General features: G+C 39.2%; 1 protein-coding gene across 24 annotated transcripts in view; it reads right to left on the bottom strand.

Annotated features, from left to right (window-relative positions):
* HFM1 (helicase for meiosis 1) overlaps nt 1-27,844 on the bottom strand; it is a 117,935-nt gene that overhangs the window by 84,908 nt on the left and 5,183 nt on the right. For 15 of the 24 annotated variants that reach the window (XR_016237192.1, XR_016237190.1, XR_016237191.1 and 12 more), the window contains exons 3-11: nt 23,476-23,588; nt 21,589-21,892; nt 10,475-10,680; nt 10,112-10,159; nt 4,206-4,276; nt 3,287-3,419; nt 2,454-2,605; nt 1,837-1,914; nt 1,457-1,615 (exon numbers count right to left, since the gene is read on the bottom strand). Coding sequence is in view for 16 of the 24 variants with exons in the window: in XM_051857508.3 (XP_051713468.3) it covers nt 1,457-1,615; nt 1,837-1,914; nt 2,454-2,605; nt 3,287-3,419; nt 4,206-4,276; nt 10,112-10,159; nt 10,475-10,680; nt 21,589-21,892; nt 23,476-23,588 (1,264 nt within the window). In the remaining 8 variants the exon portion in view is untranslated. The remainder of the gene's footprint in view (nt 1-1,456; nt 1,616-1,836; nt 1,915-2,453; nt 2,606-3,286; nt 3,420-4,205; nt 4,277-10,111; nt 10,160-10,474; nt 10,681-21,588; nt 21,893-23,475; nt 23,589-27,844) is intronic. The other 9 variants (XR_016237197.1, XM_089337080.1, XM_089337081.1 and 6 more) reach the window with 3 other exon arrangements.

Raw genomic sequence — 27,844 nt, 5'->3', positions numbered from 1 at the left:
CCCTGTTATGAAATTGACCACTGATTTACAGGAAGAAGACAGATTAATGAGTTTTTGTTGCCCTGGAAGGAAATACTAAGATATTCTCTAGATTATCATCGTTAAGGATAAGATCACACAAGAAATTACAGTTCAAGGAGCTGGTGTTGTGGTGCAGTAGATTAAGCCAATGCTTGCAATGACAGCATCCCATAATGCCAGAAGTCCCAGCTGCTCCACTTCCAATCCACCTCCGTGCTTATGCATCTGGGAAAGCAGCAGAAAATGGCTCAAATGCTTGGGTCCCTGCCACCCATATGGGAGGCCAAAAGGGAGTTCTAGCCGCTTGGCTCTGACCTGGTACAGCCCTGGCTATTACAGTCATCACCAGCAGATGGAAAATCTCTCTCTCCTTTCTCTCTCTGTAACTTGGTCTTTCAAATAAATAAATCTTTTAAAAAAATAGAAGTAGCTGGGGAAAAAGCCACATTACAGTGGGCTGAGACATAAACAGGAGAGAGAAAGTAGAGTAAGACTGTACTATTTTTCAAGAAATTTGCCTAAAAGCTGAAGAAAAACTAACATATATTAATTATGGAAAGTGTAAAAATGTATACAATTATTTCTTTACATGTTCATGCACCCATTAATCATATCCTCCTCGAAGACAAGGTTCATAATTTTAATTTTTTAAAAAATTTATTTATTTATTTGAAAGGCAGAGTTACAGACAGGCAGAGGCAGAGGCAGAGACAGAGAGAGAGGTCTTCCATCCACTGGTTCACTCCCCAGATGGCCGCAATAGCCAGAGTTGCACCGATCAGGACCAGGAGCCAGGAGTTTCTTCTGGGTCTCCCATATGGGTGCAGGGGCCCAAGGACTTGGACCATCTTCCACTACTTTCCCAGGCCATAGCAGAGAGCCAATATGAAGCAGAGCAGCTGAGACTCGAACCAGTGCCCATATGAGATGCCGGCGCTGTAGGCAGCAACTTTACCCGCTATGCCACAGCACCAGCCCCCATACTTTTAATTTTTCCATCAACCATTAGTGCTTATTAACAATGCCAGGCACATAGAATTGGCAATTATCTCAGCAATTACTTTCATTCTCCACCATACTTTGCTATATAACTAGAGGCATATAGTTACAACTACCATAACATACTATTAGACAAGTTATTATGAAGCATACGAAATCCATGGAACAAAAACTTTTAGATAGTAGCAAAAAACAAAATTCTAGCAAAAATGTTTTATTAAACCTTTGATCAACCAAATTTTATCATCTCAAAAACTGTCACACTGATGAGACCTTACTAAACTTTCCACAACTTTCTTTCCTATTTACTAGGTGATTGACCAAAAAAAAAAAAAAAAAAAAAAAAAAAAAAAACACTTTATTTTTCTCTAAGATCAAAATGATTAATCATTTCATAAATCATAAAAAAATCTGACAGACTAAAATTTTAACTTACATCCTCAGCATTTGGAATTGTTGCAGATACAGCTACAAATCTCATTGGAATAATAGCGCTGGTATTTTCTGAAATCTGGGATGAAGACTGAACAGTTTTCATTCTGCTGACTACAACTTCAAGAGTTGGACCACGATTTTCATCTTTTATAATATGTACCTAAGCAAACAATCATGAAAGAATCATTACCTACAAAATAAAAATCTATTTAATCAACTAAATTGTACAATAATATTAACATTCTTCCTTAAGAAAATGAACATTTTCCATTTGAAGAGATAAAACAAACATATATCTTGGTTGAAACTGTCTTACTTTTTTCCACCCATACTACTCATCTTTTTATGCTTATCTCTGAAACTGAATTATGTGTTCTCTACCTCATCAATGAGAAACAGTCGAACCAACTGGACCAAAGAGCTGTCTCTCCATTTCCTAGTCATGCTATCCCATTTTTCCTAGAAAAAAAAATAGTTTAATGTTGTAAGAAATTGTAGCAAATATTTAAGACATAAGTAAAAATTTTCATAACATATTACAAATGGAAGCAATGTTTTGGTTGATGCCTTTAAAGTATCCTGAAAAATATTTAAAGATTGAAAATTATTTAAAGGGTTTAAAGTTTTACAGGTGTTTAAAAAACTGGGCTCTCAACTGTTTTTTAGTTAACAGCCAAATATCTAAAGTCACAGTTTGATCAATATTTTTAAGCCAGTCTTTCCTCTATAATACATAATAATTGAGTTAAGGAATATAAACAAATATAATTAGAAATTATCCACAATAACAAATTGCCTATTCTTTGTCTATCCTATTTAGTCATTTATCTTTTACTTATTGATTTGTAACTATTCTTTTTGTATTCTGAATACAAGTATATTTTATGTTGTTTACATTGCAAACATATGCTGCTTCTAATTTGTGTTTCATTTTAACTTCTTTTCTTGATAGAGAGAACTATAAACCAAGGAAATAATGAAGTATAAATAACACCTACTGGAGTTGTCATAATAATATGGGCATGCTGAATCTCAAATAGGTCATCCATTGCTGTATCTCCAGTGAGTTCTTTACAATTCAAACCTAATGGTCCGAATTTTTCCTTCCAATCATCAAAACGCTGACTACACAGGGCTTTTATTGGTGCCACTAAAACAACATATTATTTTGAATGTTAGTGCAATTTTAAAATGATTTTTACAAATTTTGGTTGGTAAGGTTAGCCTTAAAAATACATATTTATATACTGTCTAATACTGATAATTTAAAAGTTAGCAAAATAAGCATGTTATTTACAGATATAAAGTTTATCACCAAAAACAGCCAGAAAAAAAAGGGCTGCTCAGGGAAGTATAACTAAGGGTGGACAGAGGTAGGGCAAGAGATCACTGCTTTTTCATTATAAGCACTTCTTTTATATATTTTAACTATGTGTATATTCTTGGATGGAAATTTTAAAGAAAAAATACACATCTAAGAAAGGAGAGAAATTCTTATGCAAATTTCTGTAATTACAAAATACTTAATTTGTTCATATTGCCTTTTCAAAAACAAGCACAAAATTTCAATTGTCTGCGCAGTTCCAGTCATTGCAGTCAGCTGGGGAGTGAACCAGCAGATGGAACACCTTTCTCTCTCTCTGTCTCTACCTCTCTCTGTAACTCTTTCAAATAAATAAAATAAATCTTAAAAAAATAAAAATAATAAATCTTAAAAAAAAATGGGAATCCAAATAATAGTTTCTAGGTCTGACCAAGTTTACACTTTCATTTTTGTTTCAAAGGTTTTTCATTATCTTAATTAATCATTACTCTTACAACATATACTTACTGTAAACAATTTTAATGTTCAACCATGGTAATGGTACTTCCATTAACAATCTTGTGATAGCTAGTTCAAATATTACCGTTTTCCCAGAACCAGTTGGAGCACAAATCACAAAGTTCCTATCTGTATAAAGAAGCTAAAAGATACAATTTAATCAATCATATAATTTACAGAATTTTTGACACACATTCTTCTTAAATTTGCTAGAAAATATGTCTTAGGAAGACTCTCAAAGAATAATAGTTTAAGCTTTTTTACCTATAAATAATTCAAATTCTAACCTTCTTCCAGACCCTCTATTAATAACTATTAATATTTTATCATGCTGTTTTATTTGTTAAGGTAGTACACAAGATTTAGAAGAAAATAATTCCTTTAGCTTCCAAATTCTTATGAATCCATTAAATACAACCCAGTCCACCTATGAAAACCATACATATTCATTTAACATTTTTCTGAGTTGCTATAATGTCTAGTCACTGAGTATAGCACTGGTAATATAAAGATGTGATCTAGGGCAGGCGCCGAGGCTCAATAGGCTAATCCTCTGCCTGCAGCACCGGCACACCGGGTTCTAGTACCGGTCGAGGCGCCAGATTCTGTCCCGGTTGCTCCTCTTCCAGTCTAGCTCTCTGCTGTGGCCCGGGAAGGCAGTGGAGGATGGCCCAAGTGCTTGGGCCCTGCATGGGAGACCAGGAGAAAAACCTGGCTCCTGGCTTTGGATCAGCGCAATGCGCCAGCCGCAGCGGCCATTGGGGGTGAACCAACAGAAAAGGAAGACGTTTCTGTCTGTCTCTCTCTCACTGTCTAACTCTGCCTGTCAAAAAAAGAAAAAAAAAAAAAGATATGATCTAGTCCCTCAGAGAGCACACAATCTAGTAAGAAGAGAATACTAAAAAAATAATTTTGATAAAATACTTACATCATCAAAGGCTTTTGACTGTATATAGTTAAAATATGGAAATTCCTTAAAAATACTTCTATATTTTGTCGCTTAAGATAATATTAAGGAATAAAATAAATGAAAAGTTTAAAAATTTGTTACTTTTAAAATTCAGTTAAATTAATATTGAATCTGCTAACATTAATGATGAAGCTTTAACATTTCCTATTTTGGCATCTTAGAAAGGAATTAATAGAAATTATTCCAGTCTAGTCACATTTCATATACTGAAATAATTTGTAAAATTTCTATGGCTATGCAAGTGTTATTACTTGAGTGTTAAATATGATGGGAGAAGGGAGGGGATAGTAGTGGCATAGAAAGTTGATCACTCAGGATACCTACATCCTATATCAGAGTACCTTGGGTTGAGTCTTACCCCCACCTATGCTTTCCAATCCAGCTTACTGCTAATGTGCCTCAGAGGTAGCAATGATGCCTCAAGTACTGACCCCTTGGTTGAGTCCAGGTGTTGCAGGCATTGGGTGGAACAAAACACAGGATGACAGGTGTCTCTTCCTCCCTCTCTGTGCTTTTCAAATAAATTTTAAAAATACAGCGGAACAGATGCAAGTATGTATAGATAAGCATATCATAACTAGCTTCTAGTTTATATTCCAGACAAATGCTTTTTATGTTATTCACCTTGACTAGGCTTTCATCTCTTCTTCAATCTTTCAGATTTTATTTATGTACTGTTGATTAGTGACTGTGCTTCAGTAGTTGATGTGCGTTTCTGGTCACCAAACCCTGAATTCCTTTGTTTTTTGATAATTTAGCTGTGTTAAGTAGTAGGCTTAATTGTAATTATGAGCATACTGTTTCAACAGAAAGAACTTAAATCACCTTTCCCCTGTAAGAAAGTCCAAAAATACTAATAGATAGGAGAATAAACTGCACCCTTCCTAAGGTGAGGGTCTACTGCCAGCCTGGGAAAATTTTTACTTACACAGTATTCTTACTCTGAGTCACAATCTGTCAACTACATATGTTAAACCCTATATTCAGAATACATTACCAGATTTAGAAAACTACAGAAAGCTGAAAATAAGAAAATGAATTCCTACAATTGAGGCTTTTTTAATCTAGTAGAAGATATGGCACATAATTTATATATCTGAAAATCAAAGACAATTATTTAAGAAATTGTGGGTTTTTTTAAAATTTTATTTATTTATTTGAGAAGTAGAGTTACAGAGAGAGGGAGAGACAGAGAGAAAGGCCTTCTATTAGCTGATTCACTCCCCAAGTGGCCACACGGCTGAAGCTGAGCTGATCCGAAGTCAGGAGTCAGGAGCTTCTTCCAGGTCTCCCATGTAGGTGCAGGGGCCCAAACACTTGGGCCATCTTCCACTGCTTTCCCAGGTCATTGAAGGATTGGAAAAGGAGCAGCTGGGACATGAACTGGCATCCATATGGGATGTTGACGCCACAGATGTAACCTTAGCCTACTACGTGAGAGCACCAGCCCCAGAAATTGTATTTTTATTAAGACATTTATGGAGCCAGCACTGTGGTATAGCTGGTAAAGCTGCTGCCTGCAATGCCAGCATCCCAAGTGGGCCTGGTTTGTCTCCCAACTGCTCCACTTATGATCCAGCTCCCTGCTGATGCACCTGGGAAGGAAAGCAGAGTGTGACCCAAAGGTTTGGGCCCCTGCTACCCACATGGGAGACCAGGAGAGGCTCCTGGCTCCTGGCTTTCTTGTGGCTCAGCCCTGGCCGTCTGGGGAGTGAACCAGCAGATGGAAGATCTCCCTCCCTTGCTCCCTCCCTCCCTCCATATCTCTCTCTCTCTCTCTCTCCTTCTCTCTCTGCAGCTTTCAAATAAATAAATATTAAAAAGGCATACAACTATTGATGAACTGCCATTCTCAGCTCAAACTCTATTTTTCTCGAAGTATACAATTACAAGGACCTACATGATCTTATCTCCACACAACTACTATCCATTCACCCACTGCAACCCCGGCATTTATCTTACTGACCTCAAGAACTAGTACTCTTCCTCCTGACTCATTTCCTCTAATTATACTGGACTCTGCTATTCTTCAAAAACATCAGCTATGTTTCTGCTGTGAAGCCTTCTCACTGCCTAGGTTGTTCTTCCCTCCATGTTTCCTTGGCTCTTTCGCCTCCTTTAATGATTTCAATCTCACTATCTCCAGAAGGCCTATCCTAACTATTCTATTTAATTCCATATCCTGATCCCTCAATCCCAGCAGCCCCAATTTAATTTTGTTTTACCCTGCTCTACATTTTTTTCCCATAGTACTCATCACCTTCTAAAATACTGACTTATTTATAAACTGTTAACAATTGTTCAGATGTATCGTCTTCCCCACTCTCATCACAAGAATATTAACTCTAAGGGCAAAGATTCACTATTTCTTAGCTGACATATTACAAACATTTAGTACAGTTCCTGATACATAGTAAACACCCAGTTAATATGTTTGTATTTATTAAATCAACAGTTGATTTATAAATCATTTTATTTTGTGCAGTTTGTCAGAATATTTGTGCCAAAACAAAAATGTAATTTTGAGTTTGTCATTCCATCAGCTTTTGAAGGAATCTCATTTTTCCTTCAAGATATGTCTCTTCTTATAAAATATTTATTTGTAACAAGCCCACAAGTGGGTTATCATGCTGGTTTTTCTCTCATTAGATAGTTCTATATCAATTTATATTCACAAAGATGAATCTTTGATTCAGAGTAGATGTAGAATCAGTTTCCAGCACCTGAGAAAACTCAACTACCAATATCATTTATCATCACCATCAACACTTGAAATAGAAATTTTCCTTTTGTTCAAAAAATTCTCAGCAGTGTCACAGCAAATTATTTTTTATAATGGGGAAAAATGACTGCAGAACTGAAAATGACAAGTGTTCTGTGGCAAAATCTACCTGACAAAACTTCTATTGTCCTGAGGATTCAAATACACTAAAATATTGGAAAAGAATCTGAAAATAAATTGTGCCCAAATAATCCACAAACTCTCAAGTACCATAACTAACATGCAGTATTGCACTTTAAATACACACTTAGAAGCAAAGTATTCAAGCTCAAGTGAGTTTGACAGCAAATTAAATTTTTGACAATAATTCAATATACAGTACAGGCTATAATAATCTTAACTTACAGAGACACTTAAACAAAAGAACCACTTCAATTGTGTTAATATGACAGGAAAAATCTTTAAGTCTCTTCAAAAGGTAGTGTCATATGGAAAAGCTTTCAGCAAAGGAAAAGAACATCCTGCCGGCGCCGTGGCTCAATAGGCTAATCCTCCACCTTGCGGCACCGGCACACCGGGTTCTAGTCCCGGTCGGGGCGCCGGATTCTGTCCCGGTTGCCCCTCTTCCAGTCCAGCCCTCTGCTATGGCCAGGGAGTGCAGTGGAGGATGGCCCAGGTGCTTGGGCCCTGCACCCCATGGGAGACCAGGAAAAGCACCTGGATCCTGGCTCCTGCCATTGGATCAGCGCGGTGCGCCGGCTGCAGCGGCAGCCATTGGAAGGTGAACCAACGGCAAAGGAAGACCTTTCTCTCTCTGTCTCTCTCTCTCACTGTCCACTCTGCCTGTCAAAAAAAAAAAAAAAAAAAAAAAAAAAAAAAAAAAAAAGGAAAAGAACATCCTGTCATACAGATAATTAAACAATCCGCTTAAACTGTTTGCTGCTGATCTATTTCTTACATTTCACACTACTTAAGAAGGGAGTATAGTAGAATTAAGACACCATGCTAAACAAAAATGTGAAAGACTGGCAATGTCTAAAGGTATTACATCAACATGTTTTAACTCAATTCAGTTACCTGCACTGGAGACAAGTTTTCCTACACTGTCAAGCAAATATTTTATAACCATACTTAGGAATTATCTCAAATAATTCCCAGAGTACCCAGAATTAGAGCCACTGTTACTTAGGTCTCTCTAGTTTTCCTGCTCAATATTTAGAAATCACTTTCTGCTTTGCTAAGTACACCATAGTTTTGTGGATTCTAGAGCATTCTCTGGCTTTGATTTACTAATTCCATATTCATAAAGCAAAGTTTTGACAAGGTGACTTGCTCAAAAAATTACATGGTTTTTCCTTGTTGCTTAATAAATACATTAAAAATAAAAACAAGACACTGAGAGATCTTAAGTAGTGTCTTATGATAAAAAAAGTAACTACGTAAGGTGACGGATATTTAAGTTGATTGCAGTAATTTTACACTGAATACAAATAAAATATTACATCATGTACTTTGAATATACACAATTTTTACCTGTCCATTATACCTCATTAAAGTTGAGGTATAAATGAAATAAAAATAAAATCCCTTGACCTTGTTATTCACGGCATTAAATTATGTGATCCTTAAAATATTTATCCTATCATTTCCTATTATTCATTTAACCATATCCTTCATTTTAGTCAACTTGGAATGTTTGTTCTTTCCAAATATACATCACACTTTCTAAAACAGATTTGAAAATCAGAGTTACAAGAGAGAGGGAGAGACAGAGAGAGAGAGAGATCTTCCATCTGTTGGTTTACTCCCCCAGATGGCTGCAACAGCTGGGGCTGGGCTGAGCCAGGCAGAAGCCAGAAGCCAGGAGCTTCATCTGGGTCTCCCACATGGATAGCAGGTCCCAAGCATTTGGCTATCCTCCACTGCTTTCCCAGGCCATTAGCAGGAAGCTAGATCAGAATTGGAGCAGCTGGGACTCGTACTGGTCCCTGTATGGAATGCCAGGGTTGCAGGAGGCGGGTTTACCTGCTACACCACAATGCTGGCCCCATCACACTTTTTTACCCTCACCCTTGATCATGGCTATTTTTATGCTAGAACAACCTCCTTACTTTACGTACCTTACTTCAGCTGCCTTTCAATGTATTTGCAGGCAGAAAGTCAAATAAGGCATAGTCTTTACTTTCAAAAAGTTCTGAGGTTATGAGAAAATAGTCACAAAAATAGCTGATGATCATAGTAAGTCTAGGCTTGCATAGAGTTTTTAAAGAAGCAGAAAGGAGGGACCAGCACTGTGGCGTAGCGGGTAAAGCCACTGCCTGCAATGCCGGTATCCTATATGGGTGCCGGATCATGTCCCAACTGCTCCACTTCCAATCCAGCTCTCTGTTATAGCCTGGGAAAGCAGTGGAGGATGGCCCAAGTCCTTGGGCCGTGCACTTGCATGGGAAGACCCGGAAGACGCTCCTGGTTCCTGGCTTCAGACTGGCATAGCTCCGGCCATTGTGGCTAATTGGAGAGTGAGCCAGTGCATGGAGGACCTCTCTCTCTCTCTCTCTCTCTCTCTCTCTCTCTGCCTCTCCTTCTCTGTCTGTAACTCTTTCAAATAAATAAATAAATCTTTGTTTTTAAAAAGGCAGAAAGGAGGTTACTTCCAGAATACATATATACACTCAAAATATTTATAATACAAATGCCCAAATAAGTTGAATTATATGTACAAACTCTAAATTAGGTTCTTTTAAAATATTAATTTGTTAAAATGTCCCCAATCCATAAAATGACTCATTCTCATCCATTTCCTCTACCTAATTTATTGCTGTCCTTACTCAAAATAGAAGAAATTACTATGTAAGTGATTTGTAAGTAAACATGCTCAGGGTTCTGCCAATAATACAAATCTGATTTCTGCTTTTATTTTGTTATATATTGGTAACAACAAAGAGCTCACCTATTGGCACCAGTTTACAGACCACACTTGGAGTAGCACTTATTATCATACACATGTGTCTCTTCTATGACTCAAAGATTCACTTACCACTTGTTTTCTTTGTCAACTAAATAAACAGGAACAAACTGAAACAAAATGTTTAAAAATTATGATTTCTCAAACATAAAGCAGCTGTTATAATTTAAAGGATACGGATTTCTGCGACAGCCTTCAAGGAACCTAAACCATCTTCTGTTCCCCCTTTAAAAAAAAAAACTAAATAATCATATAGATATTTTTTAAGCTTTTCATAAAAACTGCTCCAATAAAACTCACATAACTTTTTGAAAGCACAATTAAAAAATATTAGAGTACAGCTTAACAAATAACATAAAGAAATGCAGAAATCATAGAGAGAGCTAAAACATTCAAATTTACCTCATTGCTGTATCCTTCCCTGTTCTAAGAAATGCAAATTAGTTTGTGCTTTCATAAAACCAACTAAAAAAAGCAAAGAATTACTTTGAATGTCATGAGGCTGGGATGAAAGTGAAAGAGTTGATACTTTGAACATACCTTTTCCAATTTCAGAAGCCAAAAAAGCATTATTTGCAATGAACATATCTGCAGAATATTGAAGTTTTTGATTACTATTGCTTGACCATGACTTTCCTTTGTTCATATCTGTTTGGACAAGTTTCACTGAGGTAACGTGAGAGTTCAAGCTTGCATTGTCATTACAATAAACACTCCCTTGCACACTGTCAGATAATTTAAATAATCTGGAGGGGGAAAAAACATGTTTTTAACTTGTAATAGTTGCTTAGAATGTGAAAAATTAGCAGACTTGTTCCTTTTAAAAATGTCCATACTTTATGGTTTATTCAAAGAGAAAATATAGTCATTCTTATAAAATATGACTACCTAAGTTTACTATTGAATTAGGTCTTTTCCCTTTCCTAAAACTCTGATCAATCCATTTGTGGTAATTGCTAGGTTTAAAAAACTCGGAGTTCTTGCCTTCGTAGCCCCTGGAAGAAGGAGATGGAGACTGACCTCAACAGAGACAGGTTGCCTTGTTGAAGCAAACAGGTGGTAACAGTCTTCAAAGAGACTGTGCAGGACACGAGTGGGATTGGGCTTCTAACTGGTTGCTGAGGGAACTTGCCTTGGCAGGGGAAGGGAACTTGGTGCCAAGGGCTCTCCAAAAGCCTTGGAGGCCTTTTGCTTATCTTGTTTCACACTGCATAAGTACAAACATGTGACTTCCAAAGTAGAGATATTGTCCTTTCTACATGGTCTGTCAAAATCACAGAAACTCTTACACAATGCTCCAGAGAGGCTCAAGAGAACAGTTACTGAAGCCTCTTATATGATGAAGATGCTCAAGTAATCCTTTGGAGAGGTAGTGAGACCACTTGTCAACAACCAGCACCAACATGTAAGCCAAGGTGAGTGAGCCACCTTGAAAACAGATCCTTAGCCACTGTCAAGCTTTCAGATGATGTAAGCCTGTCTAATATTTTTATTGTAGCCCTGTTACAGCCCCCAAGCATCTTTACCCACTCTTAAGAGAGACCTTCAGATAAAACTACCAATTAAGTTACTAAATTCCTTTCTCACAGAAACTGTGAGAGATAAAAATGTTTATTTTTTTTTTAAAGATTTATTTATTTTATTTGAAAGTAAGAGTTACACAGAGAGAGAATGAGAGGCAGAGAGAGAGAGAGAGGTCTTCCATCCACTAGTTCACTCCCCAATGTGCTGCAACAGTCAGAGCTGCACCAATCTGAAGCCAGGAGCCTGGAGCTTCTTCCCAGTCTCCCACGTGGGCCATCTTCTACTGCTTTCCCAGGCTAGAGCAGAGAGCTGGATCGGAAATGGAGCAGCGGCATCTCAAACCAGTGTCTCAAACCAGTGCCCATATGGGTTGCTGGCACTGCAGGCAGTGGCTTTACCCACAACGCCACAGCGCCGGCCACTACTGTTGTTTTAAACCATCAAGTTTTGGGGTAATTTGTTACACAACAGTACATAACTAATGTGCATTTTAAAGTCAGTAAAATGCTAAGGAGAAAAAACAAAAAGCCACTAAATACAGTCATCTAACAGTAAAGTGAATGGAAATGATTCAAGTTTTAGAAATACATTAAAATGCTTATATTAAATTTATAGGTATGAGGGCCCGGCGCTGTGGCACAGTGGGTTAACGCCCTGGCCTGAAGCTCCGGCATCCCATGTGGGCGCCGGCTGCTCCACTTCCTGTCCAGCTCTCTGCTATGGCCCGGGAAAGCAGCAGAAGATGGCCCAAGTCCTTGGGCCCCTGCACCCACGTGGGAGACCAGGAAGAAACTCCTGACTCCTGGCTTTGGATTGGCGCAGCTCCAGCCATTGTGGCCAATTGGGAGTGAACCATCAGATGGAAGACCTCTCTCTCTCTCTCTCTCTCTCTCTGCCTCTCCTCTCTCTGTGTTACTCTGACTTTCAAATAAATAAATAAATCTTTTAAAAAATTTATAGGAATGAATCAGCACACTTGTTACAAATTAAAAGTTGTCAGCAACTCTATTTGGCTCTACAGAAGCTACTAGATAATACAACAGCATTCTTTGCCAATCAAATCTGGGTTGTATGTCCTCCACCCATCCCACCCCACCAACACATTCTGTAAAAAAGAAATAAATTAAGTATACTAGCAGATCAAATCATAAATCATACTATATACTATAAAATAACCATTTCAGTATAAAAATACTTGTTGATAAAGTTCTTGAAAACAAGATGCTCTACATGATTGCATTATATTCTACTGATCAAAAGACAATCAGTCAATCTAATGTGGTCACAATATTCATAAGGGAAAGTAACCATAAAGATCCCCAGCATAACACTTACATAGACTGAGTAATGGAGATGACAGGAGGTATCAATCTTACAGAATTCTGTGAAGAATGAACCTAAACAAACTCTGAAGAAAGTTACATAAATTGTTTTGAAACAGTTATCTGTGGCTAGGGTTAATAAGAGTGGTCAGTCAGTCCAATGTCAAACAGAAGGTAATTGCCAGCAGACATCTTCACAGAAGTGTTCATTGTATACGGTTGTGGTAGCTTTTGTGCAAGGTTGTGGTTTTCAGGGAATTCTTTCAATAATTTTTATCATAGTCATGTATACATGAGAGCCATCATTTTTGGCCTTCTGACTCCATTTTATTAGAATTTGGGAAAGTGATCCATTTTTAGACTGGTAACTTTCAACCCCTTTATATAAACTTCTATTATACTTAAGATTTCCTTAATCTAAATAAATCAATCCATTTTTTAAAAGATAAGCACAAACAGTGAAATGCTACTGGAAAAACGGCACAGATTTTTGGTAAATGAGTAATACTGAAACACAGTCTGGGCTGGCATTATGCCACAGGGAGTTAAGACACCATCTGCAGTGCCAGCATACCATTTGGGCACCAGTTCAAGTCCTGGCTGCTCCACTTCCAATCCAGCTCCCTGGTAACACTCCCAGGAAAGCAGCAGATGATGGCCCAAATACTTATGCCCTTGCCACACATGTGGGGGACCCCAATGGAGGTCCAGGCTCCTGGTTTCCATCTGGCCCAGACCTGGCCATTGTGATCATTTAGGGAGTGAACCAGCAGATGGAAGGTTTCTCTCTCTGCTTCTGGCTCTGCCTCTCCCTCTCTGTGACTCTGTCTTTCAAATAAATAAGTAAATCTTTAAAATAATTCTTAAAAAAAAATCTAAAAAAGAAATCAAGAAAAAAAATCTATTTATAATAGCATCAAAAAAGAGTAAACCGAGCCGGCGCCGTGGCTCAATAGGCTAATCCTCCACCTTGCGGCGCCGGCACACCGGGTTCTAGTCCCGGTTGGGGCGCCAGATTCTGTCCCGGTTGCCCCTCTTCCAGGCCAGCTCTCTGCTATGGCCAGGGAGTGCAGTGGAGGATGGCCCAGGTGCTTGGGCCCTGCACCCCATGGGAGACCAGGAAAAGCACCTGGATCCTGGCTCCTGCCATCGGATCAGCGCGGTGCACCGGCTGCAGCGGCGGCCATTGGAGGGTGAACCAACGGCAAAGGAAGACCTTTCTCTCTCTGTCTCTCTCTCTCACTGTCCACTCTGCCTGTCAAAAATAAATAAAAAAAAAAAAAGAGTAAACCACTTAGGAATAAATTTAGCAAAATGAGTATTAGACTTGTCTACTGAAAACAATAAAACATCATTAAAAGAAATTAAAGAAATAAATGGAAATATATCCCATGTTCACAGATTGAGATGTTTAATATTGTTAGGATGGCAATACTACTTAATTTGATCTACAAATTCAACACAATTCCTATTAACATCCAACTTGGCTTCTTTGTAGAAAGTGATGTTTATGCTAAAATTCATACAGAAATGCAAAGGGTCCAGAATAGCTAGAACAACATTGGGGGGGGGGGGGGTTAACAGGAGCGCAGCAAGTTAAGCCACTGCCTATGACATCAGCTTCCCATATGAGCACCAATTCAACTGCTTCACTTCCCATCCAACTCCCTGCTAATGCACCTGGGAAAGCAACAGGAGATGCCCCAAGTGCTTGGTCCCTATAACCCACACAGGAGACCTGGATGGAGTTCCTGGCTCTTGGCTTCAGCCTCACCCAGCCCTGGTCATTGTGGCCATTTGGGGAGTGAACTAGTAGATGAAAGATATTCATTCTTTCTTTCTTTCTTTCTTTCTCTCTCTCTCTCTCTCTCTCTCTCTCTCTCTCTCTCTCTCTCCCCCTGTCTCTGTCTCTGTCTCTCCCTGTTTCTTTCTCTCTATAATTGTTTTTTGAATAAATAAATAATTTTTTTAAATAAGAACAAAATTGGAAGACAAATTTCCCAATTTGAAAACCTACTACAAAGCTCCAGTGCAGAATGACATATTGAACAATGGAGTAGAGAATAAAGAGCCCAAAAATAAACCCTTATGTGGAGATAAATATATATCCACATAATATATATACACACACACACTTTATTTCCAGTTCCTGGCACAGAATTCCTAAAACTTTGCATTACCTGAATGATAGGAGTGAGAGAAGCATCTTTCAATTCATAACTCCCTTTTTAAACCAGACTAGAATTTATGCTAAAAGGATGCTAGTGGAATTGTAAAATGATATAGATGCTTTGGAAAGTAATTTGGTGTTTCTTTAAAAAATTATATAAAGAGCTACCATTATGACTCAGTAATTCCACTTCTAGGTATATATATATATCAAAAGGAACTGAAAGCATATATTCCCACAAAAGTTTGTACACAAATGTTCAGAGAAGTGTTATTAACAATAGCCAAAAAAACAACTCAAATGATGATCAACTGATAAATGACTAAACAAAATATGGTATATCTATTCAGTGAAATATTATTTGGTCACAAAGGAAAGAAGTGAGAGGAGCATTTAACATAGCAGTTAAGATGCCCGGCTCTCACATTGGAGTACATGGGTTCAATTCCCAGTTCAGCTTCTAAGTCCAGCTTTCTACCAATGCAGATGCTGGGAGGCAGTGATGATGGCTCAAGTAATTGGGTTCCTGCCAACCATGTGGGAGACTTGGGTTGCATTCCCAGTTTTGGGCTCTGCCTCAGCCCAGTCCCAGCCATTGGTTGAATTTAGGAAGTAAAACAGTAGATGAGTTTTCTCTCTCTCTCCCTCTCTCTGTCTCTGTCTCTCTCCTTCCCTCCCTCCCTCTCAAATTAAAAAGAAGTATTGATATATAACATGGAAAAACCTTGAAAATGTTAAAGAAACCAAATATAAAAAGCCAGATATTATATGCATCCATTTATATGAAATGTTTAGAATAGGCAAATCCATAGAGACAGAAAATAGATTAGCAGTTGCCAAGTGCTGGAAGCAAGAAACAATGGAGAGTGACTGTTGATATGGAGTTTTGGGGGATGATGAAGTGTTTTAAAATTAGACAATAGTACTGGTTGCATAACTATGAAAATTTCTAAAAGCTAATGAATTATAGATTTTTCCTGGGGTGAATTTTATGATATGTGAAATATATCTTAATAAAGCTATCATAAAAATTCTAGGGGCAGCCATTGTGATGCATTGGATTAAGCCACCACTTTGGACACCTGCATCCCTTTCGGGGAGTGCCAGTTTGAATCCCTGTTGCTCTGCTTCTGATTTATCTCCCTACTAATGCACCTGTGAAGCAGCAGATGATGACTCAAGATTTCAGTCCCTGACACCCATACGGGAGATCCAGATAGAGTTTCTGGTTTCTGACTTCAGTCTGGCCCCAGCCCCAGCTGTTGTGACAATTTGGGGAATAAACCAGCAGATGGAACATCCCTTTCTCTCCATCATTCTACCTTTCAAATAAATAATTTTTTTTCTTCAATTATAGATGTCAACCTCAACTGGGTGCTTTATGGTATCCAGCAATGCTACCATTTTTCTAATTAAACTGTTTTCCCATTCATTGTAATTTCTACTCTTCTCATAGCATTTCTCCCTTCAAAATCCACAGCTAACTTATTTCCTTTGTCACAGAGAAACAAAGATATCTGCCAGACTTCTTACAAATTACAAACAAATATATCTGAACAATTTATATGTACCTAAAATCAATATGTCTGTATGCATTCACCTTCCCCTAAATGTGATCTTCCTTTATAATTATTAGCATCATGAAAGGGTATTACCATTCTTTATCATTCTGGCTGAACCAGAAATCTAGGAGTGACCTCTCATATCCAATAATCATTTCACTCCCATGGGATTCTATTTCCTAAATTACTCTGGACTCTTTCCATTTCTACTACCACAGTCTTAGGTTGGATTACCATTCACACCCATCAAGACTACTAAACTAATCTTTTAGGTGACTCTTCACTATATACTCTAACTCCTTTCTAATCCATCTTCTATACTGGGCTCAAAATGACCTTTTGAAAATCTAATTTCACTCCTTTGCCTAAAATGTAGGCCTTCACAAACATGTTTCTCAAGCCTTAGTGTGCATAACATTCATCTGGAAAATTTGTTTAAAATATAATTCCTGGGTCCCACTCCTACCTTTTCTTACACTGGGATTCTGTAAAACCCAGAAATCTTAAATTTTAACAAACTGCTCTAGGTGATTCTGATGCAGTGGGTCTAGAGGCTTTAAAACAAAGTACAAAATGTTTATTGTGTCCTATAAGACTCTGAATGACTCCTTCCATACCTTACCTCTCAGCATTTTCTCTTACTTTAAACTAAAGAAACATTTCTTTTTTATTATTATTTTTTTTTTTGACAGGCAGAGTGGACAGTGAGAGAGAGAGAGAGAGAAAGAAAGGTCTTTCTTTACCATTGGTTCATCCTCCAATGGCCGCTGCAGCCAGCACATTGCGGCCAGCGCACCATGCTGATCCAAAGCCAGCAGCCAGGTGTTTCTCCTGGTCTCCCATGGGGTGCAGGGCCCAAGCACTTGGGCCATCCTCCACTGCCTTCCCGGGCCACAGCAGAGAGCTGGACTGGAAGAGGAGCAACCGGGACAGAATCCGGCGCCCCAACCAGGACTAGAACCCGGTATGCCGGCGCTGCAGGCGGAGGACTAGCCTATTGAGCATCGGCGCCGGCCTAAAGAAACATTTCTAAGAATATGCTAAGCTCTGTGCTACTTGAGGATTTCTGTACATACTATGCCTCTGCCCGGAACACTCTCCCTGTTTTATATTCACTTACTTCTCTTCATCTCTGAGGTTAAATGACTTCCTTGAGAAAATCTATCCTGACTCCAGAGCCATTAGGTCTTCCATGTAATGTGCTCCAGCACAACAATTTTTAAAAATTAATTAATTTATCTGAAAGGCAGAGTTACAGAGAGAGAAGGAGAGAGAGAGAGAGATCTTCCATCCAGTGGTTCACTCCCCAAATGGTTGCCATGGCCAGGCCAAAGCTAGGAGCCAGGAGCTTTACTTGGGTCACCCACATGGGTGCAGGGGCCCTCGTACTTGGGCCATTCTCTGCTCTTTTCCCAGGTGCTTTTGCAGGGAGCTGGATCAGAAGTGGAGCAACTAGGTCTGGAACTGGTGCTCACATGGGATGCTAGCATTGCAGGCGGTGGCTTCTACCAGCACCACAACGTCAGCCTAAGCACAGCAGTCCTTATTGTATGGTTTGGGGACTCTAATAGGGAGTCCATGAGATCAAAACTATTTTCATACTACTGAGGCATTATTCACCATTTTCTTTCATTCTCTCACTAGGAATATGGAGTTTTCTAGAGATTCCAGGTCACATGAGAACACCGACCAAATCCAATGGTTTTCTATTAAGCTGGATGTTAAAGATATTGGCAAAAACATAAAACAATGCCACTCTTCTCATTGAATAATTTTGTTTTAGAAAATGAGTTTTTGGAGGCCAGCACTGTGGGATAGCAGGCTAAGCCTCCACCTGTAGCACCAGCATCTCAAATGGGCACCAGTTTTGAGTCCCAGCTGTTCCACTTTTGATCCAGCTCTCTGCTTTGGCCTGGGAAAGCAGTACAAGATGGCCCAAGTGCTTGGGTCCCTGCACCCACATGGGAGACCCGGAAGAAGCTCCTGGCTCCTGGCTTCAGATCGGCTCAACTCTGGTTGTTGCAGCCATTTGGAGAGTGAACCAACAGATGGAAGACTTCTCTCTGCCTCTGCCTCTCTGTAACTCTGCCTTTCAAATGAATAAATAAATAAATCTTAAAATTTGTTTTTAAAAAAAATGAGTTCTTCTAAGTTTTATTTTATTTTTAAATGAGATTATTTATGGCTTCTAATGTGATGTTTTCATTTATTTTCTTTTATTTGAAAGGCAGAGAGACAGAGGGAGCTCTTCCATCTACTGGTTCGCTCCTCAAATGCCTGAAACAGCCAGGGTTGGGCCCAGATGAAGCCAGGAGCCCAGAACTAAATCCAGATCTCCTGCATGCATAGCAGGAACCCAAGTACTAGAGCCATCATTGCTTGCCTCTTAGGGCACACATTATCAGGCAGCTGAATCACAAGCAGCGAAACCAGAACTTGAACCAGGAACTCCAATATGGGATATGGCCATGCCAATTGGCAGCTTAATTGATACACCAAATGCCCAGCATCAATATGATGTTTTCATACAAGGTATGCAGTTTGCAATGACTAAATCAGGATAATTAGTACCTCTACCCCTCAAGTATCACCTTTTCTTTATGGTGAAGTAATTCAAATCCACCTTTCTAGCTTTTTAAAATATGCACTACTTTTTTTTTTATCTTTTATTTAATGAATATAAATTTCCAAAGTACGACTCATGGGTTACAATGGCTTCCCCCCCCATACCGTCCCTCCCACCCACAACCCTCCCCTTTCCCACTCCCTCTCCCCTTCCATTCACATCAAGATTCATTTTCGATTATCTTAATATACAGAAGATCAGCTTAGTATACCTTAAGTAAGGATTTCAACAGTTTGCTCCCACACAGAAACATAAAGTGAAAAATAATAGATGATTTTTTTAAATGATGATGAAATCAGATCAGACCTATTGTCATGTTTAATCCCAGTGAGAGTCAAGTTGGGAATTGATAATTTCTTTTTTTTTTTTTTTTTACAGAAGATCAGTTTAGTGTACATTAAGTAAAGATTTCAATCGTTTGCACCCCCATAGAAACACAAAGTGAAATATACTGTTTGAGTACTCGTTATAGCATTAAGCCTCAGTGTACAGCACATTAAGGACAGAGATCCTACATGAGGAGTAAGTGCACCGTGACTCCTGTTGTTGACTTTACAAATTGACACTCCTGTTTATGGCATCAGTAATCTCCCTATGCACCAGTCATGAGTTTCCAAGGCTATGGAAGCCCCTTGAGTTCTCCGACTCTTTTAACTGTAGTCATTCTACTGTGCAGTAACACACCAGAACTTATTCCTTCAAATTGTAACTTTGCTTCCATTGACCAATATCTCTCCTTACCTCTACTACTCTTCCCCCTAAGCCTCTGTTAATGCCTATTACACTTCTCTACTTCATGAGTTCAACTTTTTAAGTTTCCATGAATAAGTGATATCATAAGTCAACTGTCTCTTTGTGCCTAGCTTATTTCACTTAATAATTCATCCATGTTGTTGCAATTGACAGAATTTCCTAATTTTTTAAAATAAATTTGTTTATTTATTTGAAAGGCTGGTTCACTCTCCAAATGCTGGAAACAGCCAGAGCTGGGCCAGGCCAAAGCCTGGAGCCATGAACTCAATCCAGGTCTCCCAAGTGGATGGCAGGGACTCAACTACTTGTTGCCTCCCAGAATTCATATTAGCAGGACCCTGGAATCAGGACTTGAACCCAGGCACTCTTATATGCGATGTAAGTGTCCCAACTGGTGTCTTAACTGTTACATCAAATGACTATCCCTGATTTTCAGTGGCTGAATAGTTCTCTATTGTGTACACAGATGCTCCTCAACTCATGATGGGATTATGTCCTGATTAAAAACCATCATAAATTGAAAATTTATTAAGTCAAAATACATGTAATATAACTCATCTACCAAACATCATAGCTTAGTAACACAGTATACTGCACAGTATCATTGTTCAAACTTGTTTTCACATGGCTATCTGGAAGCTGTGGCTTGCTACCACCATCCAGCCTTGTGATAGTGTGGTATGACATAATGCTAACCTGGGAAAAGATAAAATTCTATATTCATTGTTTGATTTCCAGTGAAAGTGTATCACTTTCACACCATTGTAAAGTCAAAAAATCCTAATTTAAAGAAACCACCCTAAAGGCTGCCTGTATATACCATACTTTAATCCATTATCTGCTGATGGATGGAAAATAGTTCTTTAAATAAAGTATATACACTTATGTTGGTTGGTTTATTATAAGTTGAAGATGAATTATTAAATTTTTTGTTTTCACTTCTAATATGGGAGGATGGCCCATATCAATAAATAAAAATCACATAAACAAAAGGTCTTTGGAAAGCTTCCATAATTTTTAAGTGTAAAGGATGCTGACAACCCAAAGTTTGGGAACCTCTTCTCTAACCATATACTTTATCAAAATAATTATCATATTGCAAAGCATTTTATCAATTATTTTTAGTTAGGCCGGCGCCGCGGCTCACTAGGCTAATCCTCCACCTAGCGGCGCCGGCACACCGGGTTCTAGTCCCGGTCGGGGCGCCGGATTCTGTCCCGGTTGCCCCTCTTCCAGGCCAGCCCTCTGCTGTGGCCAGGGAGTGCAGTGGAGGATGGCCCAGGTGCTTGGGCCCTGCACCCCATGGGAGACCAGGAAAAGCACCTGGCTCCTGGCTCCTGCCATCGGATCAGCGCGGTGCGCCGGCCGCAGCGCGCCGACCGTGGTGGCCATTGGAGGGTGAACCAACGGCAAAAGGAAGACCTTTCTCTCTGTCTCTCTCTCACTGTCCACTCTGCCTGTCCAAAAAAAAAAAAAAATTATTTTTAGTTACTTACTTCTACGTTCCCCCACTAAATTGTAAGACCTTCAAAGGCAAGAATCTATGATTGGAATCCCAGAACTAACAGAAATGATTAGTACATAATAGACTATATTTGTTGTGACTGTTTTTTTATTCAGATTCCTCGATATTTAGTACTTTGGATGTGGATGCATTAAACTTTGTTGATGAAATATTATTTCAATTACATAATTACCTTTTCCGGAATGCTGACGTGCTCACTCCTTTATCTTCTGTAAAATTAACTAATTTTGTATCAGCAGGAACACTTTTCTCAGGTGCTACTGCAGAGCCAATGTGATTTTTATATTTCTGAGAACAATATGTCAGCTTCCCAGCAACATGTGGCAAATCATTGTTATCTGTCACTCCTAAATTTTGATCTTCTTGCTCATATCTATAAGGGTGGAAGGCAAACTGGAAATTTTGTGTTGGGGTAACATAATCTTCATTAGTAATCTTTAAATTTGATGTTAACATTTTTGGCCTCTTTTCCTGACCTACAAAAAAAGATATATTTATCATTACATGTTCTCCATGAAAACAAATTTTCAAGATGATGATGGATAAATTTTCAAAAGAATTGACTAGCTAAATATGAAAGCTGAAAGAAAACTATTAGAAGAATAGCAAAATAATCTATACCATATATAGTTTTGAAATACAGGTAGTTGTTACTCTTATGGTATATTACATCAATGAAGGGAGCTCTGAAATTAATTCTAAATAACTGAAATTAAATTTGAAATTTATATAAAATCTCTATTATAAAATTGGTTTCATCCTGACCCATTAAAAATAACTATAGTTATGATATTTAATTATTTTAGTTACTATACATTATATAAGTATACAATAATGAAGATTTTTAAATATATATGAATAATATACACAAAGAAATACAATGATCAATAATAAAAACCATTACTGAATATGACCCAGTATTAAAATATATGACTCAATGCTTTTAACTTTTTAAGCTGGATTCTAAAATCAGGATAAAGAAACGTTTTCATAAAAGTGACAGAATTGGGGCTGGTGCTATGGTATAGGGGGTTAAGCCACTGTCTACAGTGCCAACATCCCATATGGGTGCTGGTTCGAGTCCTGGCTGCTCCACTTCCAATCTAGCTTCCTGCTAATGCAACTGGGAAAGCAGTGGAGGATGGTGAGTACTTGGGCCCACGCATTCATGTGGGAGCCCTGGATGAGGCTGCTGGCTCCTGGATTTGGCATGGCCCAGCCCTGACTGTTTAATAAGGTGTATATGTATGAACCTACTACACAATTTGAAAATTGAAATTCTACCAATAATATTAAATTGGCTCACATACAATTTGAGTGTGCTTGCTTTTGGCCTTTATATAAATGGAATCAAACTACATAAAATCTTCTACCTCCTGCTTTTTTCGCTCAATCTATTTCACGGTTCCAGTTACCAGAGGATCTTACATTTAATAAAGGATGGCATGGGGCCGGCACTGTGGCATAGCAGGTAAAGCCACTGCCTGCAGTGCCAGCATCTTTTATGGGTGCCATTTCAAGTCCTGGCTGCTCCACTTCCACTCTAGCTCTCCTTGGGCCCCTGCACCCACATGGGAGACCCAGAAGAAGCTCCTGGCTCTTGGCTTTGGATCGGCCTAGCTCAGGCCATTGCAGCATTTGGGGAGTGAACCAGCGGATGGAAGACCTCCCTCTCTCCCTCTCTCTCTCGCCTTTCAAATAAATAAATAAACCTTTAAAAAATAAACATACTTCAAAAAAAAAGGATGGTATAAAAATTGAACAGTGACAAAAATTTTAAGAAGAAAAAATCTTCACAGAACAACAATCACAACAAACGTATGCAATAGTATATTATACATACACATGCATACATATGTGTATGGATGTTATGAAGAAGAAAATATTTTAGATTTTAAGATTTGAGGAGAACTGTTTTGAATGAGAAGTTTATGAGTTTCATTTTATCCCATTAAAGTAAGTAGTTCAATAAAGTATTTAAATGTAATATTCTAATGTGATAACTAGATTTTATATTGATATGCATAGGTTTGATTTCATGACAAATGTGATAATTTACCTATAAGATTATGACTTTCTATTTCTTCTTCTAGTTCTTCAGTATCTGGAATTTCTGAAATCAATGGAACGGATGGGAGAAACCAATCCAATGACTTTTCATTGTCTGAATAGCTACATAAAATATAAAATTGTGTATATATGTTAAAGATATAACCACAGAAACTATCCATTTATTAAATGTTACTCAGTTACTTACCATCTTATATAAACATTCTATAAACTAACTTTCTCTAACAACTTTGATTTATTCCTAAACAGCAGTATATGGGCAAACATTTTCTTCCTTGTGTGTCATAGGATTAATGGTACTGCTTATGTGAGATATTTTACCTAAATAATAGCCATAACTCCATCCTGTTTTCTCCAATTTAAATACTAGTGTCAGGAAGCTTAAATATACTCCAATATAAAAAAAAAAAAAAAAAGTTGTAGGGCGCTGGGTTCTAGTCCCGGTTGCTCCTCTTCCAGTCCAGCTCTCTGCTGTGGCCCAGGAGGGCAGTGGAAGATGGTCCAAGTGCTTGGGCCCCTGCATCCGCATGGGAGACCAGGAGGAAGCACCTGGCTCCTGGCTTTGGATCGGAGCAGCGCCAGCCATGGCGGCCATTTGGGGAGTGAACCAATGGAAGGAAGACTTTTCTCTCTGTCTCTCTCTCTCTCACTGTCTATAACTCTACCTGTCAAATTAAAAAAAAGTGGTAAAACATTCTCAAACTTTGGTATTTTAACTATTAAAAGTAACAAATTCATTATTATTTACCTCACAACTTATTATGGATAATCAAAAAATAACACCATTACTGATAGTCTAAAATATTTCTAAAGCATTATTACAAATTCTTTTTTTTTTTTTTTGACAAGCAGAGATAGACAGTGAGAGAGAGAGACAGAGAGAAAGGTCTTCCTTCCGTTGGTTCACCCCCCAAAATGGCCACTAAGGCCGGAGCTATGCCGATCCGAAGCCAGGTGCTTCCTCCTGGTCTCCCATGCAGGTGCAGGACCAAGGCCATCCTCCATTGCCTTCCCGGGCCACAGTAGAGAGCTGGACTGGAAGAGGAGCAACTGGGACAGAACCAGCATCCCAACCAGGACTAGAATCCGGGGTACCAGCGCAGCAGGTGGAGGATTAGCCTAGTGAGCCATGGCACGGGCTGCATTATTACAAATTAATGCACTAATTCAAACACTTAAGCTCCAGAACCATTTGTAAAACCACAGAAAATCAAGATGCCAGTTGAAATTAACAATCTTTTTATAAATCTACATAACTGATTTTGCCACCCTATTGGCATCTTTATCCCTCCTCATCTTTCAGCTTGGATACAGGTAACTGATACTGCTTTAATGTTTCGTTTTCAATTAAAGTTGAAATAAAGAGGTAAATGGTAGGTTACAGGAAATAAAGTTGAGAAGAGTATCATTATACTGTTATACCAAATCCCAGGGATTTCATGATTTTTCTAATCTCTTCACGTAAGATATTACACCCTCTGAAAGACAGACTTACTTTTCTACCTCTCACAGCACCTAAAACAAAGCTACTGCAGCCATATTTTCCAAATCAAAAATCTACAACATGTTATTTGACAATGGTCTAACAGAATGAAAACTGGCCAGATCATTTAAAATTTAGGTCTATATCAGAAGATCCCCATGATCATACCCAGTTCAATGGTTCCCTAGGATAACGTGCAGGACTCATCATACAGTCCTAGTCACAAGTGAGAGGCAAAGTCTGAGAGAAACCAGGCAAAAGCTTCCAAGAGTCCTCTCCCAGTACAGTCGCAGGGGACACATACAATTCTCTCACTAATGAGTTATAGTAACATATGAGAAATGTTGCCAACAAGGGAAGTTCATTAGGGACTCAATGTTCAGGATTTTTATTGGAAGCTAATCACGTAAGCATCCCTTGTCTGGAACATACCTAAATTCTGCTATAGACTATAAAAAAGTAAAATAAAATAAAAAAAATAAAAAAGAACTCGTATTCATTCAAAGTCCAGTTCAAAACTTACCTTTTCCAAGAAACCTTTTATTATTATTATTATTATTACTTGACAGGTAGAGTTATAGACAATGAGAGAGAGAGAGAGACAGAGAGAAAAGTCTTCCTTCCATTGGTTCACTCCCCAAATGGCCGCCATGGCTGGCGCTGCACTGATCCAAAGCCAGGAGCCAGGTGCTTCTTTCCGGTCTCCCATGCTGGGGCCATCCTCCATTGCATTCCCGGGCCATAGCAGAATGCTGGACTGGAAGAGGAGCAGCCAGGACTAGAACCCAGCGCCCATATGGGATGCCGGCACTGCAGGCGGATTAACCAAGTGAGCCATGGCACCAGTCCCTCCAAGAAATCATTACCTATTCCCAACAATTTCCTCCCTTCCCACTTCTTATAGACTGAACCTATAAATTTCTTATACTAAGACAGGACAGAAATAGGATTCACAAAATCAAGTCTCTCCCCACCTGCCCATGTATCCATCTCCAATACAGGTGGCCTCACACAGCTCCAAACCAATCAGAAACAAGCAAAATCTAGACTCTAGCCACAAAAAATCCCTAGTGCCCTGTTAGGACTTTCCCAACTCACATGTATGCCCAGAATACCCCAGTACAACCAATACATGATTTTCCTAGAGGCAGCAGTGAACAATTACCACCATTTAGAGTGGGTTGTGTGTAAAAGGAATGCAGGATCTGTTCAGAATACCAAGCTGGGTACAAAGAAAAGTGTGGCATGCTGAGCAAGATAAGCCAGAGAGCAAGAAGATGTTTTCATGCCTCCCCAGTATTGTAAAAATTAGCTCCCTTTGAGGGACAGTCTGGTGGAATCTCTTTCCACTGTGCTGTCTCCCTTGTGCTCACAAATAACTCTCTAGTAAACCTTGTCTGAGTTGAACTGTCAGCCTCTTGTGAATTTCTATTGCAAGTGATTCATACAACCTTGTGTCAGTATCATTAATTGTGTGTGTGTGTGTGTGTGTGTACACAGAGAGATAATAAATGGATAAACAGAAATAGATAGACAGGGGCCAGCACTGTGGTGCAGCGGGTTAGAGCCCTGGCCTGCAGCACCAGTATCCCATATGGGCGCTGGTTTGAGTCCCGGCTACTCCACTTCCAATCCAGCTCTCTGCCATGGCCTAGGAAAGCAGAAGATGGCCCAAGTTCTTGGACCCCAGCACCCATGTGGGAGACCCTGAGGAAGCTCCTGGCTTCAGATCAGCTCAGGTCTGGCCACTGCAGCCTTTTGGGGAGTGAACCAGCAGATGGAAGACCTCTCTCTCTCTGGCTCTACCTCTCTCTGTAACTCTATCAAATAAATAAAACAAATCTTTAAAAAAATAAATATATAGACAGATAGATCTGATACCCATCCACTTATATCAGCAATATTTAACACAATGATTTATAAAATTAAGTATACCATGCGATAAATGTTTGTTGATTTAATTCCATGGCTTTTAACGCATAGAGAATTGTGTCCAAGATCCTGTGGGGAGCAGCCCGGACTGGACTGAGTTACTGGAATTAAGACTTATTCTATTCGTCTGCTCTCCCACAATATGGCGCTGGGAGAGAAGTAAACAGCTTCTGCACAGCTGCCTCCAGTTCAGCCAATAAACTGTAGGACTTGCTTCTGATTGGAGGAGAGCAGCGTACTCGGCATGTGGGCAGCCGAGTTGGGATTGGCAGAGGAGGACTATAAAGGAGGAGAGAGACGGCATGCACCGGGAACATCTAAGGGGAACATCTGAGGGAACGCCTGTGCAGCCCCCAAGAGAGCCGGCCGGTGGTGTGCCGCTCCCCTGCGGAAGTGGGGAATGTGGCCAGGGGGAACTGCCCTTCCACGGAGGTGGAAGGGATAGTAGCCAACCCGGGAAGAACCAGCAGCAAGCCCGGGGAGGGCCGAGCAGACGAAAGAACAGCGCAGGGTCCTGTGTCGTTCCTCCACGAAGAGGGGGAGCGACATAATGGTGCCGTGACTCGGATGTGAAGCCTAGGCAGGGCTTAGTGTCGTTCCTCCACGAAGAGGGGGAGCGACAGATCCTTATTCCAGCATTTGACAATCACCACAAGTGCCGTAAACTTATTTTCCTAATTTTACGTTCCTCTGTTTCTCCTTTATGAATTGTCTTCTCAAGAAACTTCATATATTATCCCCTAAGAGTACCATGAATTGTCCTACCTTCATTTTTCTCTCCTGCTGTAACACTCTGCCTTCAAATTTCTACAACCTTTCTGGCTACAAGAATTACTAAATCCTTTAAAAACCCCTAAAGCCTTTCCCCACTACCATAAAGCTTGACTTGATCATCTGGATCAGGATAACCTTGCTTTCAAATGTGAAATTGCATTGAATGACT

Source organism: Oryctolagus cuniculus, chromosome 7 (genome assembly GCF_051225735.1).
Source record: "Oryctolagus cuniculus isolate XC-2025 breed Fujian yellow rabbit chromosome 7, ASM5122573v1, whole genome shotgun sequence".
NCBI lineage: Eukaryota > Metazoa > Chordata > Mammalia > Lagomorpha > Leporidae > Oryctolagus > Oryctolagus cuniculus.
This window is presented reverse-complemented; position numbering and strand designations above follow the sequence as displayed.